Source organism: Nomascus leucogenys, chromosome 2 (assembly GCF_006542625.1).
Source record: "Nomascus leucogenys isolate Asia chromosome 2, Asia_NLE_v1, whole genome shotgun sequence".
NCBI lineage: Eukaryota > Metazoa > Chordata > Mammalia > Primates > Hylobatidae > Nomascus > Nomascus leucogenys.
This window is the reverse complement of record NC_044382.1, coordinates 109,133,349-109,153,105: the sequence shown is the minus strand read 5'-3', so window position 1 is coordinate 109,153,105 and position 19,757 is coordinate 109,133,349. Positions and strand designations below refer to the sequence as shown.

The 19,757-nt window shown below is 35.8% G+C and overlaps 1 protein-coding gene across 1 annotated transcript in view; it reads left to right on the top strand.

The window, feature by feature from the left end:
- The first annotated feature begins 930 nt into the window (after positions 1–930).
- The window catches only part of ST8SIA4 (ST8 alpha-N-acetyl-neuraminide alpha-2,8-sialyltransferase 4), a 94,507-nt gene continuing 75,680 nt past the window's right edge, over positions 931–19,757 (top strand). Inside the window, 4 exon segments of the mRNA XM_003279973.3 lie at positions 931–1,044; positions 1,046–1,329; positions 8,455–8,586; positions 17,620–17,877. Of these exon segments, the coding sequence (XP_003280021.2) occupies positions 931–1,044; positions 1,046–1,329; positions 8,455–8,586; positions 17,620–17,877 (788 nt within the window).

The following is a 19,757-nucleotide window of genomic DNA, read 5'->3' as shown; positions in this document are numbered from 1 at the left end:
ACTTTGCTCTTCATTCCTCCCCTCTCTTTTCTTTCCTTTCTTTCTTTCCTTCCTTCCTTCCTTGGTATCCAAATGTGTGTGGGTGTACTTGGGTTTAAAAGGTCCATGGTACTTGGCGTTTAAGAGGTCCATGGTAGCTGCTTTTTTTTCAGAACCCTGTTTCTCCGCAATGAAGTTTAAGTGGGATTGGAGTTTCCTTGACTTCTGCGTGAGGAGTTTCCAAATGGCAATGAAAGGAGGCGCATAAATATCCATAAAGTTCCTAATGACACCTCTATCATCACTTGTTTCCTGCAGAATCCTGAGCCAGGGTCGTCGTCCACCACCCATGCAGAGTGGGCCGATCGGCTAACAGGTTCGTGTGTGTATTTGTACTTTCCAGATTGAGTAATAAAAGTCTTCTTCCTTCCACCGCCGTCCCCACCCCCGCACCCCGTTTCACTCCACCTTCGAGGGCGTGTTTTTGCGTGTGAGGGTGTGTGTTTAGCAAAAGCGATTGAAAGAAGGTACTCCTCTTGCAATCCACCCCTAGCTCTACCTGAAGCATTCCTCGGGCGGGACGCTTTTGTAATCTGTCCCCAGGCGAGGTGCCCTCTCACCTAGATGCGGATAGACTATCTTGGAGCTCCCAGGTCCAGAGAGCTGATGCTTTGATGTCCCAAGAGAGTGTGTGTGATTCTGCGTGTACGTGTGTGTGCATATATATGTATGCGTATAGGTATGTATATGTGTATGTGCGCGAGCTCGCAGGCGCGTAGCACTGTGAGCTTCCTCTCCCGGCACAGAGCAGGCAGAGCGGGGACGTTACTCTCCAGGCAGCCTCCGCCCCCTCAGCCCGGTGATTGGCTTTCCGCAGCGTTTATCTCCTAGCAAGAGGGAAGGGCCAGTGACGCCCCCGAACCCAGCTGCAGAAAGCTGCCGCCACCTCCAATGCACAAGGTGTCTCATCTGAAAAGAAACCTGAGCCCCAGGGAGGCGGCGCGGAGCGACCCTGGCAGAGCTGGCGCGAACGGGGCGAGAGGTCGCTGGGCAGCGCTCGAGGACCAGAGGGAGCTTGGCCACAGAAGACCCCAGCGATCTGATCCTGGGATCCCGGCTCCAAGCTCTCCTCGCATTTTACAGATTTCACCCCCGCGACTATCTCCCCAAAACGGAGCCTTTATATCAAGAGAAGGTGCGGGAGCTGGGCCAACCAGGACTTTCCCGGGCACCCAAGATGCGCTCCATTAGGAAGAGGTGGACGATCTGCACAATAAGTCTGCTCCTGATCTTTTATAAGACAAAAGAAATAGCAAGAACTGAGGAGCACCAGGAGACGCAACTCATCGGGTAAATGCAAAGCTTCATTTCAGGATATAACAAAAGTCAAGCCATAAATGAAATGTGAATATAGAGGGTAGAGTGATGGTTAGGATAGCATGTGTGTTTGTTTGAGCTTGCGCGTGGTTAGTGTCATGAATTAAATAACAAAGGCTGTTGTTGAGATGTGCGTGCTTCTCTAAGCTGTTCCCAGTATGAGTTCAACTTGCTCTGTGTGGTTGTGGTGACAGTTGTGTTGGCCCTGGGTGCTCTCTCGCCAAAGGAGAAGTCACTGCAGAAGTGTCAACAAAGAACGTGTGCCCTTGTCCTTTTAATCCGTGGGCAGAACTCAAGAGAAATGTCTTTATTCACCAAACGGTTGCCTGTTTTCAATGTCCTATCACCTAAGGATAGATGATAGATGGTTTCTCGAAGGGCTGAAGTTAAAGCTTAGAAAGCAGGAAATAGGTATACTCTGTTTCTCTACTTTTTTTTTCTATTTGACGTTGGATAGATTAATGTATTGTAATTTGAATTAGAAACTCCAGTACCACTAAGGATACTTCCTTATTTGTTCTTCTACGGGTAAAACGCATGGGCGTCATGGTTACAGTTTTAGAAAGAAACTGGGTACTGTAGCTTCACACAGACTATATTTCTGCTATTTTTTTTTTAGTTTGTCTAGATGAGTTCAGACTCTCCCCCGCCCCACTAAGTTCTCTAAATATCACACTTCCTTCCACCCGCTGGCCTCTGTGTCTTTGAAGTTTACCCAGGAGGTGGTGCAACTTTGTGTTGCTGACATAGCTTGGAAGCCTTTTTCTGAGGATGTGAACCTGATTGTCAACTCTATTCAAAGTCCTGTTTCGGAAATCCTCCCTGTTCCGGTTTGGAGGCGTCCTCTATCAGAAACTACACATCAGCAGAGATGCCTGCCCAGTTTATATTTTTCTCTGACATTGATTAAAACAAAGAAAACAGCCCTTGTGTGTGTGTGTGTGTGAGAGAGAGAGAGAGAGATGGGACTGCTAACACACACACATGCTCTTAAACTTCCTGCACTCCATTTCTTAATATTCGTGCTCCCTAGGTAATAAGTATTTATTTAAGTGAGCAAGATGCAGGTTAATCCTTACAGAAGGACTTGCTATTCTGTAGAAAACCAGGATAACAGTACCACAGTCAAAGGGGACTGGAAGAGAATGAAAAAGCTAGCAAGGAATGGGCTAGAATGGTCGTTATGCATCAACAAATCTATACATGGTCTATTCTGAGGGGGTAAAAAAGACCGGTATGAGGTCGTTTACACAAGACTGGGTGGCTTGAAAATCCAATCTAGCTCGATTGTTAGAAAAGCAGGACTGTGGGCAGGGGCGTGGGCATCCCTTGCAGACCTGTGCTTGCCAGGCAGACAAAGGGGTCTTTAGAAAGGTGATGAATGGGCGCGTGGGGCTCCGATGAGAGGCAGAGGCTAGAGCTTGAGGGTCGAGGCTCTTTGTTCCCTCCAGGGCCGTGGGCTAGGAGGATAAGCCTGATTCCAGACAAAGCGGCCAAGGCTCACTAGGACTCTGAGGGTTCGGGCCCTTGGCTCGGAACCTGGAGAACAGGAGAGGGCGGAGCGAGTGAGGAGAGGGTCGCCAGATACTGCCGAGGTGTCCATCTCCGAGCCTCCCTAAACCGTGGCCAGAAAAAGGAGCGCGCCTCGAGTCCCTGCGGGGGAAGTGGAGCCGGGACACTCCACATTGCACGGGTGTCATTTCTCCTGTGGCCCTTTCCTGGACGTCGCCGGCTGGTGGGCGCAGCCCTAGGCGTTAAGGAAGAGGAGGCGGGCACGGGCGCGGCGATTAAGCTAGCCGGGCTGGGCTTTTGCCCGCATCCTTTTCAAGCTGAGGCAGTTTCCTCCCAGCTTGGCTGAGAAGGCATTGGGGCAGGCGCTTGAGTAAACCAAACAGGAAGAGAGGCGCGCACCGGGGCTATCCCGTGCTCCCAGGGCGCCGGCGGCGAGGGTGAAAGAATGAGTGAGAAGATAGGGGTAAGCCTTTATTGTAGGACTCAGGCTCCTTTCGTCCCTCCCCTCCTTCCCCCCACCCCCCCACCCACCCAAAGTCACTTTCAAAGCTCAGTCGCACATGTACCCTAAAACCTAAAGTATAATTAAAAAAAAAAAAAAAAAAAAAAAAAGCTCGGTCGGCAACTGGCTCCTCCTTCTTAATTAAAACCCGCAATTACGGTGGGGCAAGGCAGAGGGCTGGCCGCGAACATCGCGCTTACACCCGTGCCCTGTAGCGTCCTGACTGCCTTGGCTCTTCCTGAGAGACCAAGACTGTGGATAGAATTGGAGCTGCCAGGAACAATGCCAGGGCAGCTAGGCTCCCTGAGCACTTTCCTTTTTCTCCAGGATGAAAGGTTCAGTGGAAAAGCTTGTGACCTGAGCTCGTTATTTCGTTTCAACTCCCAAATAGCGCTTCTGGTGGAGGAGTTGACTCATAATACCATCTAATCATCTCATTGACTCTCTTTCTACCCAAGCCACGTGGAGAGGCCAGTTTTGAGTTTTGAGTAAACTAGAATGGAGGTTCGGCTCCAGATCCCGGTCCAGTATTCAAGTGAGGTAACCAAAGCAGTCTCTGGCCTTTGGGGGGCACTGCGAGCCTTGTGGCTTGGTAGCAGTTTCAAAGAAGGGCCTTCATAGTCCTTGAATCTTGCATCACCACCCCAGTGTCATATTTAGCTTTTCTGCTACCAATTTTGCAATACAAGGCAGTTCCTTTATCCCTTCGACCCTTCCCCCTACAACTGGAGGTCCCATCTATAGTTACTCTATTAGTATGCCACCATATTGAGCAGTCATACCACGCAGATGGAAAAATAGAGAACCAGCACAACGTTCTCACCAACCATCCACATTCTCATATCTCCAAAGGAATACCTGCGACATGTTTTTCTTTAAATATATAAGGAATTGTTCCAGCATAGGTCAAGTAATGATTATTGAATATCTAAAATTCATATTTCCTTCCATGAAAGCCTATTAGTTAATAAAGTTTAAGTCAAAGAGCAGTGAAGGCATTAAGTGGTGTGTTCTTGACTAACTTTACTTTCTTAGTAGACCTCACAGTTGGCTTATGACTTAACTAGCTCTTTGTGCACTTTTGGGTATAATTCGAAATGTGTTAATGTAAGGCTCCCACAGGTAAAATATGTAAGCATCCTCATTGAATGAGATAATATATTTGAAAGTGTAACATAAACTTTAATGTTACATAAATATTTGTTTTGTTAGTCCTTAAATCTTGCTACACACTATTTTTCTGGTTGACTACAAATGAGACTAACTTACTTTTCTTATTATCCAAAGATCTCTTTTATAATTTGAGTATGTACTTTACGTTGTATTACTAAATAATCAGCAATATTAGTTCTAAAACCTATGATAAAATTGAAAGTGGAAATAAATATTTTTACTTAGAGTATTACCATTGACAGCAAAGTTAGTCCCAGTTTGTTCTAGGATGAAACACAACCTCGTGAGTGCAGAAATCTAGAATTTGCACTTTACTTTACATTTCACATTTCACAATTCTACTAAAACTCATAAGCAATAAATTAAGGTAGAACCTATCATCTTTATTTTTAGTTGTTTGACACTTAGGTAATGAAAATACAAAATGGCCTGCTGTGTGTGTTCAGGCTTAGTTTCATGCAAGTTCTTTATTTAAATTTTTATATTAAAGAGGAAGTTTAACCTAGTTAAAAGGGAACAAATACATTCAAAAGCCAAGTCACGAAGAGCTTCAGTAGGGTGGAATACGGGGCTTTTGAGACCTAATGCCATGAAGTGAAATTAATCATATGTCTTACGTACTGCAAAACTAATAGAGTAAATTGTGGTGAAGCCTGGAAATATTTGTAGACACTAAGTTACCTAAAAAATGATTAATTCCTGACACTGGTATCACATAGATGACCATCTTAGTGAATTTTTCTTTGCTCCATATAAGCAGGGATCCTTTGTATTATATTGATTTATGTGGAGTGATTTCGTTGATGTGTTTTGCTATTTTCCTTTTAAAAGTACATATTGAATCTTCTTATAGATGATCCTATGCAATAAATGTTTTCAGTGCAGCTGTTCAAAAGTCATGTCTGATCTGGAACGAGAGATAAGTAGGGGGGTGGCAACATCCTTCAGGCTTCGCATTCATGAGAATGAAGAGCCTTTTCTGAGACAGAATGCTACCAAGGTCATGAGTGAAACATCCCATGGGACCCATTTAATTTTATACAGAGAAATTTACTCTAGAGCTTCAGATTGTACTAAGTTTGACCTTCTCCCCACATTGACTATAAACAGTGTGACTAGTTGTAGATATTTTCATTCAAAATTCTTTCCAGTGATAAAAGTCTGAAATTTGGCTTATCACCAGCTCAATGAAAGCAATTCAAACAGCAGAGTAAAATGTTAGCATTTTATTCATAGAACACTGATTTAAACTTTTTAAATCTTGCATATTCTGAAAAGGCTTGGAACAACTGAAAACATCATATCAAACATTCTGCCATGTAAAAATATATCTGTATTTCCATGTCAATGAAGCAATCATCTATAGATTATTTAATTAATTATTTAGTTTTTAGAGACAGGGACTTGTGATGTTACCCAGGCTGGTCTCTAACTCCTAGGATCAAGTAATCCCCCCACCTCAGCCTCCTGAGTAGACACTGCCAACCATACCCAGCTCTTCCACACATTTTAAAGAGTGCAAGCCCATGCATATTTTTATTTCTCCTATGAAAGTTTATTGGTGGTGAAAATAATTATTATAATGATATCAATCTGTGGTTAGAAAAAGATGACACTGATACATCAATTAATAAGGTGATGATTAGAAATATCCCTTATCCCCAGAAATAGTGATAGTTTGCACCTGAAACCATGTAGTCATATCTCCCAAAGTGTGAACATTAGCTTCTGTATATAGCCACATTTTTATTCATAAGTAGTTATTATCATTAGAAATATAATATAAAAATTGACTCTTGGGCCGATGGTCAGTAAAGCACACCCCGTGTTTTCTGGCATCCTAAATTCTCCCTGTAAAGCAATCATTATTTGCCATGCATAGGCATGCAAATGTATCATTTTCATCAGTAGGATAGTTTAAGATATTAATTTTTGTAGAATTCTGAATTTCACAGGGAGTAGCAGCCTATGATGCTTTGAGCTGCTTCAAATTTAAACTAACATGTTTAAAAAAGAATGCAAGCCAAAATACCAAACTATAAGGCTTCAATTACAGAATTCATCCAATAGCTGTTACACAGGCAATGTTTCCATTGATACTAGGAGAGGATTGCCTGCATAAAAAAAACACAGATTTAGACTTTGTTATGGAGCAAATAGTCATGTTATTTTTTAACTATATTTTTGACATTCTAAGAAGTAAAAGGTGATGTAAAGAAATAAATACAAATATTCAAAGGGCCATGGTTACTATTGGTATACCATAAGAAGTAGCTTTTTGATTTTCTGAGTCTATGTTTACATTTATAAAGTACAAGAAAATGGTCTATTGAATAATGAATTTATTCAGCTATAAATGTTCTAATGGCATGCATGCTATTGTAGGTATCTGCCGGCATCATCACTCCCACCAGCACCTCAGCTAGTACCATGCCACATGATATGCTAGCTTGACACTATTGGTTGCAGGAAGGTAGTTTTTTTAATGTAAGAGAAAATACTAGTAATAATGACTATTTAATGAGTTTTCTCTCTACTATAATCTCTGTCTCTCCACCAACTGTCAGGGAAGTGACTCATTGTTGAGATGTTTTGAAATCAATGCAATTTTTGAAAAATTACTTTTACATGCAGAGCCTTACTTGATCCTCACAAAGCCATTGTATATTACATAAAGTTACTGTAATTTTCAAAGTAAGGTAAGACCACTGTGGCTTAGAAAGAGAATAGAGTCTAGGAACTCAAGCAAGTCATAGAATCACAAACATGCCCAGATCACCTGATATTCCAAGTTATTCTTGCTTCAAAACAGAAGCCCCTTCTATTATGCATATATGCCTTCTGTAAAAATCAAATTACAATCTTAGGAATCACAATTATACAGATGGAGGAGCACTGACAAAACATTCTGTCTCTGTTGTCTAAACAGAGCTAGTGAGTGACTAGTAGGAAACAGAGCTTATTTGTTTTATCTTATTTTAGTTGCCAAACAATAATTGTATATATTTACGGGATACAATGTGAAGTTTCTACACAAGTATACACTTTGTAATGATAAGATCAGGCTAATTAGCATATCCATCACCTCAAAAACATCATTTCTTTGTAGTGTGAACACTTAAAATCTCTTGGAGCTACTTAAAAATATACAATACAATATTATTAACTATAGTCACTGTGTTGTGCAACAGAACCTATTCCTCCCATCTAAATGTGAAATTGTGTACCTATTGACTAATTTCTCCCCATTCCCTCTTCACTCCTTCTTCCCAATATTCTGTTCGCTACTTCTATGATTTCCACTGTTTTAGAATCAATATGTAAGTGAGATTATAAGGTATTTGTCTCTGTGTTTTAGACTTACTCACTTACCTTAAGGTCCTCTAGGTTCATTCATGTTAGCACAAATGGCAGGATTTTGTTCTTCTTAAGGGCTGAATAGAACTCCATTGGTATATACACCACATTTTCTTTGTCTATTCCTCTGTTAATGGACAGTTATATTATTTCTGTATGTTGGCTATTGTGAATAATGGTGCAATGAACTTGGGACTATAAGCATCTCTTTGATATACTGATTTTAATTCCTTTGGGTATATGCCCAGAGGAGAGATTGCTGAATTATGTAATTCTGTCTTTATATTTGGTGATTTTTCTCTTTAAGTATCATAGAGATCTTTTTTTTTCAGAAATTGTTTAATTTCAAAAATATTACATGTAGATTCTTGTCCTGATAGTCATATTCACTTAATCCTCATAATACCTTTCATCATGCTTGCATATTTCCTTCTAACTTGTAGGTGAAAAAGTATCTAAAATTCATCACCAGTAATTAATTCAAATTATGTACTGTGCGGTATACACAAAATATTTCTTACTTTCACAAAGCTGACAATTTTGTTTTGTTTCAGAGATGGTGAATTGTCTTTGAGTCGGTCACTTGTCAATAGCTCTGATAAAATCATTCGAAAGGCTGGCTCTTCAATCTTCCAGCACAATGTAGAAGGTTGGAAAATCAATTCCTCTTTGGTCCTAGAGATAAGGTGAGTTTCTTTACTAAGGCATAATAAATTTCACATCATGTTCTCAAATACGTTGGGCTTGGCAAACTTATATTCAACACCTGATTTATGGTTTAAGTATGAATACTTAAATAAAAGAATGAGCCAGTTCTATTTAATGTTGCTCACTGAAGAATATGAAACCATAAAACTGAAATCATTATATAGTCAGAGATTTAAGGATGAATAAGTGAGTTTTGAATATAGTGTCTTTATACTAATGGAATAAAATATTTAGCAGAGTACTAATATTTAACATACTTCACTCAATTACTCAGGATGGACATATATTTTAAGAATTATCTTTAACTTCCCTATTGAGTCTTCATTCTGCTTTTGGGTTTTCTCAACTAGCTGAAAATTAGAGCCTATTACACTCCTATTGTGCTGATGATTATAAATAAATTAGTCTTACCCTGTGAATGAGTATTTCTGTGTGGGCTCATGTTTTAAAAATTGGATAAAAATCAGAAAATAAGCTTTCTAGATTACTGACATCTTTGTAAGACTAGTCATTTTAGCTGAAACCCACTCTCGAAATCATACTCCATGCCTACGTTTATCCAGTATGTAATTTTCTTCTGATGTAAACCTGTTACTAATAAGAAAGGTAGGGTCATACCTTCTTAATTATGGAGGAAACAGGAAGATTGTTTTTTCTTTATAGTTACATTGCATTACTGTATTGGTTGGTACATTTGAATTAGAGCATTTCAGTAAACGAGAACTCACTAAAAGTGTGAAAGAATACATTCATTATATAATAAAATAATCCAAAAGTCAATGAATAGTTAACATTAACACACAGATTTTATAGGTTTAGCTTAGTGACTAAGATATAAGAGGCTGATCAATTTTCTTGAGTTTCTACCTACTCACTTCTTGGATTATACCTACCTTTAATGTAGATTATAAACAATTTGAAGGAAGAGTCTATTACACTCATCTTTAGAGCATGCATAGAAATTTCACACAATGTTTTGGAGAAAAGATAATTACAGCATGTTGAAATTTACTGGAAAGAATGTCTGGAAATTTTAAAAATATGGGCATCAGGGAGATGTAATAATAGTATTACTACTTTGGTTTAAAGGTTTGAAATTGACCGGAAAGGGGAACAGGAATCAAATCATGGCAATGTCAAGTGGTGTATGTTTGTTTGCTTTTAGTTTGGTGGGAGCTTTCTATATTCATGTGCCTCCTACAAGAATGAATAGATGAGTAGAGTCTGATGACAGAGCTCATAAATCAATGACTTCTGGGTGGAATATGGCCAGCAAGCAAAATTTATTTCAACTGGATAAAGAAAAAAGAAACCTTAAAGCCAATATTAAAAACCAGGAGGTTTTTAAATAAAAGTACAAATTTCCATAAACTCTTGAGAAATTGAAAGAGTTGACAACTCTGAATCTGTACTCTTCCTAAAATTTTGCTGGTTAAAGCTGACCTTAGTCATGGTCTCTCAAGTTTGACATTTTCATACCTGGAGTTCACATCTTTCATGATACCTGTCAAGTGCATTCTTCTCTGTCTCATATCCCCATCCTTATATTTGAATTTAGAAATCCTGTGAGAGATGAGATAATTATGAGGAAAAAGTAACAAGATGTGAGATGATGTGGGGTTAAAAACACAGATATACTTTGGTTTATAATGGAGTGAAGATTCATATTTCTTGAAGGTATATTGGAAAGAGAGAGAGATAGGTGATTAAATAGCAAAAATTTGATCTGTAAGCAGAAAAATAACTTTCAAATTGGATGGCTTAGCAAGAAAGGAGCCAATTAAGGCTGTAGAGATCTGGTAAAGAAACCTGATGGAAGAAAGTAAAATAAAATATTGTAATAGTTTAACTAGTATATCTAGCCATGCTAAATAATGTATCAGATAGCAAAAAATCTAATAAGTAAATTAAATAAGCAATTGACGCTAGTTCAAGTATTATATCTGCTCATGCCTTTCCTAATAGCTATATAAAAATCAAATACTATAAATATGCATGAGGCTATATACATTTTGCTATTAATAACATATTCAGGTGAAGGGTAGTAAACCTAAGTTGACCCAAAAGATTTACATTACAATTTTACAAATCAATGAGCATTGCATTCATGTATTTGAGGGTGATCTATTTTCAATTATAATAGCTGATAGTATGAATGAAATGTTAGTACTATTTTTGTATGGTTCTCCTTAACAGATTAAAGAAATAAACAATAAAACAATGAACAAATGTTGAATAATACATACAAAGTTGTCACTTCCTCGAAAGGAAAGGATAATTTGTAAAACCATTATTGTACAATGTGCAAAGAGTTCATAAAAATTAGAATTGGCTATAGCAGAAATGACTAATGAGTATTAGTTTGATAACTGTAATAAAAAATTTAGAATATGAAAATATCTGACTGTTGGCTTAGCTTTTGCAAATATTTTTAAAAGACATATTGGAAACTAATTATGGATCATTTATTATTGTTATTATTATTATTTTCTTTCTTCCTCACTTTTCTGGCATTTAAGAATTTCCATATCACTTTGGGTCAGTGATTGGGTGTGGGTAAATTTTATAAGTGTTTTCAAAATTCTACTTTTAAGTTTTTGTTTATTTTTATTTTTATTTATTTTGTATTTTACTTTAAGTTCCAGGATGTGTGCAGAGCATGCAGGTTTGTTACACAGGTACATATGTGCCATGGTGGTTTGCTGCACCTATCAACCCATCATCTAGGTTTTAAGCCCTGCATGCATAAAGTATTTGTCCTAATGCTCTCCCTCCCCTTGTCCATCACCTCCCAACAGGCCCAGGTGTGTGATGGTCCCCTCCCTGTGTCCATGTGTTCTCATTGTTCAACTCTCACTTATGAGTGAGAACATTAAGACATTATTTCCAACCATTTTTTTATCTTACTGATTCAACTATGATTATAAATCTTTCAATTTAAAAATCTTATTAAACTTATAATGTTCTTATTATATTCCTAATAATTGTCCACATAATAAAATGTGAAAACAGTTCCTGAGATAATTTTTTTTTACATTTGTGGATATGATTTTCAACCCTATTACTAATACCTTTGTTCCCATATGCCTTATATTATTTTCATAAGCAAACCAAGAATTGGTTCATATGTATTCATCAAACAACTGTACTTCTATGCAGTTGTCTATGAGAGATGGTTCCATGTGTTACTTCATTGTACTTTGAGGATTCAAAATTTATGGAGTTTATGCATTCTACAGCTAACTTTGCACTCAAAATAATTATCTTGGTTTTAAGCCTTGATGTTGATAAAAGTTTGTTCTTTATTATTATAAGCTAAGAAATAACACATTTAAGATGCATTAGATGTTGTGAGTAAAGCTGTGAACATTGTACTGAGACATTATGTAGTTATGTCCAATACTTGCAACTTGACTTTTTTTCCATATTTGGATTATTTATTTTCTTTTGTTGTTGTTGTTTTTTATATGTTGACTAGAAACCCCAAAAAGTGCAAACATCAATTATAGAGGTATAGAAATGTACAAATGTACACATCAGGATAGCTTTATCACATCATAATTAGAAAAAATATTTCAGCTCTTAGTGTCATGATATATCAATAATCTCAAACGCATAAAAGCTGCAGGTTAACTAAACACAATTGCAAATTTATATATGCTTAACTGACAAGAAAAATTTCCTATTGCATACATAGATTTACTTTACAAAAACTTCTACATACAATGTTTATACTATCTTCCACTTGTTTTGATCAATAAGTAACCGGTAGAGCTAATCTTGGGTCACAAAGCTTATTAGTGGTGGTGTCAAGATTCAAACCAGACCTCCTGACTGAGGAACCAGGACCTTATAAAATAATTTTTTTGTTAAGAATATATTTTAGTACCCAAATGTATATTATTAAAATTTATCATTATGGAATAAATGATTCTCTTTGCTCTAAAATAACAAAAGACATTTTTCATTCAACATTACCAAATTGTGGACCAAATATCAAATGGCACTCTAGGGTGTAAATTAAACTAAGAATGCTCTTCATCAAGTATTGTGGGACAATTTTGCCTTTTCATTTGTTGTGTTTAAGATTTTTTTTTGATACTAAGATGCCTTTCCCATAACTACTAGGACTTAGAAATCCTAAACAAGGTACAGTTAAAAGTTTTATTCTTTCAGAGCTTTAAGGCAAGTTGCCTTGCAAAAATAATCTTTTCAAACAAACAAAAAAAAAATGTGTGTTCTCTGTTTTTTTGTAGGCATAATGAAACACTTGGCATTTTTTAGTTTTACTTTTTATTTTCTTTTAGTGAACTGTATCAGTACTAACTTAATTTACAGTGATTTTTTTGTAGTCAGTGTCTAAAGTTTGCAAAAACTGATTCCTGACATATGTATCGTAGCCTAATTTGCTTCTCAACTTGTGATACATTCCACCTATAAGATTCGTCACACAGTATTTTCTGATGGAGTTAACAATGTCGTTTAAATTTTAGTTGCAACTGTGTGCTTATTATTGCCAAGAAACCTACAGAGAAGAGTGGCACTTGGTGATAGCTTAGCTATATTTAACATTTCACAAGTGAAAACTTGTTACTAAACAATGTTTAGTAAATTAATTTTCTGGGATTCTGCGGTTGCCATTTCAAGTGATAGGTGACGTTGAAAGGGAAGTTCTAGTTGAAAATTCAGTTAAAAGTTTCTGTGTAGAACTCTACTTGTTGTCAGTTCAACAGTCCAAACCAACCTTTCAGTTTAAGGCTGATATTGCCTAACAAAAAATAGTTTTTATGACTAAGATATTTAGTTTCACTGAAAATGAAACAGATTTTCAGATTCCTTCAGTTATCTTTAAGTTAAAATACTTGCTCAATGTGTTTGCTTATCTAATGAGGTTTCAAAAGTTGAATTATGATCACAAAATGACAGTTAAAGACCTGTGAAGGGTCTTTTTTTTGTTTGTTTGTTCTTTTGAGTCATGCACATAAAACACAACCCCTTGCTTTGAATATCGGATAATAACTTGGCCACGTACTAGGAAAACTTGTACTGGTAAAGCATGCATATTAAGCATTAGCTTTTGTTGATTTATGTTTCTCTAGATAGAGCGCAGATATTAAAGCCAGTTTTCTTTCTACCTCTCTCATTTCTGAAATAATTTTGTTTGACCTGCTGTTAAACAAAAATTTCTATCAATTGTCTTCTTAGCAAAAGCATGCATGTTCTCCTTGGTGACATGGTGTTGTTTCAGTTCAGTGTAAGTACAGGAGTTTTCTATGCTTCCAATGACATTTAGCTAATTATATTTGAATTTTTTTTTCATATTTATAGTCTGAACAACAACTAGACTTAGCAAATTCACAAAGCTTTTGATTCGCCATTACATCTACAATCTAAAAACTGTTTGCACTAGGAGATAAAAAATTAACCCTTTCTTACTGTTTCCAAAAATTATTAAGCACTTAGGTCGTAATACTATTCACTCATAGTAACTACTTTCAGTCTTTCTTGGATCCTATAAAAGGAATCTTAACTCAGATAATTTTCCATACGTAGAAGACCTAAAACAGAAACTAAAAGTTTGGTTCAGGAATAAGAAAAAACAAACAAACAAACCCAGAGTCACTCAAGTTTACCTCTTTTTCTTTTTACTTTGTAAAATAGCGAGTTCTGAGTTTTGCCTAAGCTTTTTGTGTTTTTATATTTTGATTAATCTATGTGAGTTGGGAGTCTTTTCTGTTTTGAAATCACTTTTACTATTTTTACTGCTTCAATTGAAAAAAATACTGCTGAGCCTGTAACAACATTGGAAAAACACATAATTACAATCTGCATTTAGTAATTATTTATCTTATTAAGCATCAGTTTCTCCTAAGAGTTAGACAATATGATGTCTTTTAAAACTGTGCTTAACTCTTATAGTTCCATTTTAAATCATTTTTCCTTAAGAGTAAATAAAATAAAGAGGTATAATTGTAATCAGGAACTTAAAAGACATGTTTTACATTATTTTTGCAACTAACTGTCTATAACACAGCAAAGGTGCTGTTATTGGAAAGTCCCTTTTGACGTTAGTTGACTAGCATGTAAGTGTTAACTTTTTTGACCAAATAAAATAGATTTTCCCTTTTGGATTTCCATTACAGAGTCTTTTTTCAAATCAGGACCACTAATCTACTCACTGCAAGCTTGTAAACATGCCACTTCTTGGGAGTGTACATCTTCAAATAGATCTACAGCAACCCATTTAAATTATATTCAAAGAAAAACGATAACACCATCTAGCTTGATGATTTAACCACATCCGTGTAGTCTCTATTTTAGAGCCAGCCTTGTCGTTTTCACAGGAAATGAGAAATTTCTGTTGAAGTAGAAGTGTCAGATATTAATTATTCACCAGACAAATAAGTGGTACTCAATATATACAAAAATTTCTGTATATTGACACTTTTGGTGCTAGTTGTTAACTTTCGTGAAAAATCATTAAGTGCTTGACATAAACACTTTTCCAGTTTCTATAATGCATAGGCCCTAGGGTTGCTTATTTAAAATATAATTATCTTCTTATATAACCTGGACTTTGTTAAGATAAACTGTTATGGTGTGTCAGTGGTATTCCTATCAATTTTTGTGATTTCATTTGTAGAGTATTTATATAGGCTTTCCTGTACAAATTCTACTGTTTTTCAACCTGATATTCAGAATATTTGGGGAAAAAGATCATAACATTATTTTTTCAACTAGCTGGTGGACATATTTCTTGTTTATAAAATCAGAGCAGAGTTTTTCAATCACTTGGTTTTCTAATTAGAACAAATATTAAACTGGAAAATATTTAGAGCAAATCAAAATAAAGACAACAAAAGAAAAGATATGAGTTACTTTCCTCCCTTCTTTGCTAATGATGCTTATGCCTTCTGAGTTAGAGAATTACTCTTTTGATGGAGTCAAGGGATAAGGTTATATTCTGCTCTCAGTAATAAAATTTACCAATTGTGATGAACTTAAAAAATAAAAGCACTAGAGGAAAAATGTTTCCATCATATCTTAAATGTTATAATAATGACATTGTTTTTATTACTTGGAAAACACAAGCTTGCACTAAGAGCACTTTAGTAAATAATATCCAATTTCCAAACTAGGTGTAGCGTTTTCTCAAATTGCTTTTTGCTGGTATTATGTTGTATATCCCCTATTATGTTGGATACCCCTAGAATCAAACAATTCCAGACTTTTGTAGGCCAGGTTCATAGTTTGAGTCAAACACAACCCCCTACTTTGAATATCAGGTAATAACTTGACCATATACTAGGAAAACTTGTACTGGTAAGGCATGCGTATTAAGCATTAGATTTTGCTGATTCATGTTTCTCTAGAGCTCATATATTAAAGCCATATATATATATATGTATTTTTTTTTCCTTAAAACCTACTAGGGTCCTGGACTCTTCCCTTCTTGTTAGTTCCAGTTGTAAATAACCTTATCCAGTGATTTCTTCTGCTCACTGTTCTTAAGCCTTCGAACTCTCCTCTAATTACTCTGACCTATCCTTTCCTCCTCTCAATTTAATGGCAGCTACCCTTAAGTCATTTTAATCTATGGATTTATATGGGAAGGCAATATCCCTGCCGAGATGGCTCCAATTTATAGTGGTATCTCTTGCTGATTGGGGTTACAGGAACATTTAAAAGGTCCCAATCAATAGACTCTCACACAGTTTAGATTACAGGCACTGCTAGATATGTATTCCCTTTCATCTCAGCATGCAAGTTAGTTGGCTATTTTGTGCCTGACTTCACCTCTTCTAGTGCCTTGCTAAAAGGAGAAACTAACATAAACCAACATACAGACACATTTTAAACAATTATTCAAGAACAACATATTTATTAGATGCATGGCACAACTTCCAAATTATTGAAGACAGCAATTATATCAGGTGCTTTTCTATATCATGCCAAGGATCATCAGTTTTCCAGCCAGCTATATATGTATATATAAAATAATCATTTTCCATCATCTACCTACTTAGCATATGCATATATTTATGTTCATGTAGCCTCTCAATCTGCTATCAATTTATATATTAGGTATGGGCTAGGCTAAGTATCGACCAAAAAAGTAACCTTAAAATTTAGTGGTCAAACAAGTAGGAAATTTCTTTATTTCTGACTTAAACTCACATGATCCACTTATATCCTATTTAATTAAGAAAACTAACTTGCATGACCCAACTGAGCTCTACTTGGGTTTTGAGACTTGCAGATATTCTAGCTGAGCATCCATGTGCCCAAGTAAAACTTAGAAGGTTCAAATATTAGAAGGAAGAAGAGAACAAAGGAAACTAAGGAACAATTAGCTACCTCTGCCACACACAGTCCAATGTTCTATCTATTCATTTTGTCTTTGATGTGTCCATCTTACTTCCAGGACTCTTGATCTTAGAGAAAAAGTTGCATATACATCTATTGCTATAGTTTTAATTCTTCTTTAGATAATTATAATATACATATATGTATATATGTGTGTAAGTTTGAGAAGTTCATTCCTTTTAATAGCATTAACTATGATACAATCAAAAACAATCTCAAATTATTTCTCTCCACCTTAACTAGATGATATTAAACAACATTTATGACTATCAAAATAGGCTGAAGCCAACAGAATAACTATTCAAAGTCCAGTCATGGCCACTGTGTTTTACTTAATAAACCAATTTTTCTATATATTTTGATAATTGGAGTGCTTTTTATAATCTACAAATAGATGTATATACTATATCTATGTATACAGTCATTAAGAATCTGTGCAAATGATTTTTAAAATTTTATTTCTTATAGAATCGACTTAATTCATTGGTTTAATCGCCACCTAAGATTCATAGCTTACCAATTTGGTAATCTAAGATTAACAGTTTGCCAATTTGTATTTTGTCTTATGTTACTTTGTAAATGACACCATCAGTTCTTGGATATGCTGACGGTAATGTAAAACTTTGCTTGTATTTCAAATACAGGAAGAACATACTTCGTTTCTTAGATGCAGAACGAGATGTCTCAGTGGTCAAGAGCAGTTTTAAGCCTGGTGATGTCATACACTATGTGCTTGACAGGCGCCGGACACTAAATATTTCTCATGATCTACATAGCCTCCTACCTGAAGTGTCACCAATGAAGAATCGCAGGTTTAAAACCTGTGCAGTTGTTGGAAATTCTGGCATTCTGCTAGACAGTGAATGTGGAAAGGAGATTGACAGTCACAATTTTGTAATAAGGTGAGTTTTCTTCTGTTTTTTGAGATTGTAAGTTTTTTAAAGATATTTTACTTGGGGATGGAAAACTGTTAGAAAATTTTAAAGTATTACTAAAAGCTCAAACAAATATTTGTCTATGATATCCTTTTCTGTGTAACATTTAAATTACATTTACCCTGGAATAGAATATTATAATTATTGCATAGTTGAAAGAAAAATTGATCTCGTCGTAGCAACAAGATTCACACAGCTTTTTTTGGTGAGAGGGGAGGCAAATGGCAATTTTATTAAATTTAATATTCCACACAAACCTTTTTCTTAGTATCTCTTCTTCATACTCATTAGTTTTGTATGATTTTATTTGTTGTATAAAGATTATGAATATTACTATGGAATGATGTAATAGATTTATGTTAATGTTACTTTTTATTAATAATTATCTAGGAGATAGTAAGAACATAGTTTAGCAAGTTTATATTTGATATCCTGAGCCATATTTCTTTAATTTCTCTTTATATGTGGTATTTGTGTATGTTAGTATATTTGAGTTTTATGTTTTTTTAACATAATTAAGTATGCATGTTTGTTTTTCATTAATGGTTAAAAGACACTTGATGAATTGTGTGTTTGATTAACCTATTAACTGAAAAAAACTCAACAGTAGAAATGGAATTATAATCACATCATAAAGATAAGCAGTTTTTAGGGATCAGTTTTTATATCTGTACAGTTTTTTTGGATTGTTTTAGTTCCTTAGAAAAATTAGCTAAATGAATGAAACATGGATATTGAAATATGAAATAGTACAATATAAAGATGGATAGAAAAGTATGCTGAATTGGCATGTTGAAAAAAACAGTCTCTTGAAGATATGCTGGAATACATTATTTTTGAATATTTTGAATATTTTTTGAATATTTTTGAAATAAAGTCTTAAAATCATAAATAGGCAACTACTTTTTAAAAAAAAGTCATGAGAAATCACACTCAAGCATTATCAAGTGGAGAAAATTCATAACAGCAAATAAAACTGCAAACATTTTACCTTATTATCTTTCCTTTTCTCTCTTGGGTGAAGGGTCAGAGATTAATGTGAAATCAATTTAGCTTTTTAAAACTTGAACTGTTAAACTAATTAGACTATAAGAGAAACCTTGTGAACAAGTAGGTACGAATAAAGACAATTGTATAGAAAGAACATGTAAAAAATTTGATGAGGGAACGGCAATGGAAGTGGAAATCAGGAGCTTCAAATGTTGAAGTCTATGCAAAGTATAGCTGTGAAAAAATGTAAGGCCTCTAGAATTTCTGATGTGACTAAATCATAAGGCAGGTAAAATAAAGAAGTAACGAAAGTCAAGGCATAATCAAAATTGTTGCAATGTAAGGATTTCAACCATCGCAATAGGGAATTTTAAAAGGTGATAATACTGGAGGAAAATAGAGTCTAAATGACTTCTTATTTCTGCGTCCCTCTAAACTTTGGCACTGGGGGCCAAGTTGTTAGATTTAGCCCCACCTGTGACTCTGAAATGAAGACTGCTTTTACATGTGGGTAATGAGAGATGCCTGATGGCAGTAGTCCTCAAAGTTTGTATCATTTCCTTATTGCTTCCTGATCCGGCTTTGTTACTCCAGTTTCTATTGACTGGGATTTTGCATTATTTCAATTCCTAAACTACTGAGTTCTTATCTCACATGGAATTGTGTGTCCAATAAGTAGGTTCCTACACTCTTTCTCTGTCTTAAGAGTGGCTGGTGGCCAACCTTGCTTTATACTACCACCTCTCATTTTCACTTTTCCTGCCTTCAATTTCTAGAAGTTATACAGCCTGCATATGTCTCACTTCCCTGCAATTGGCTATGGCAAGGCTATACGTTTCCAGATTTCTGGGATGTAG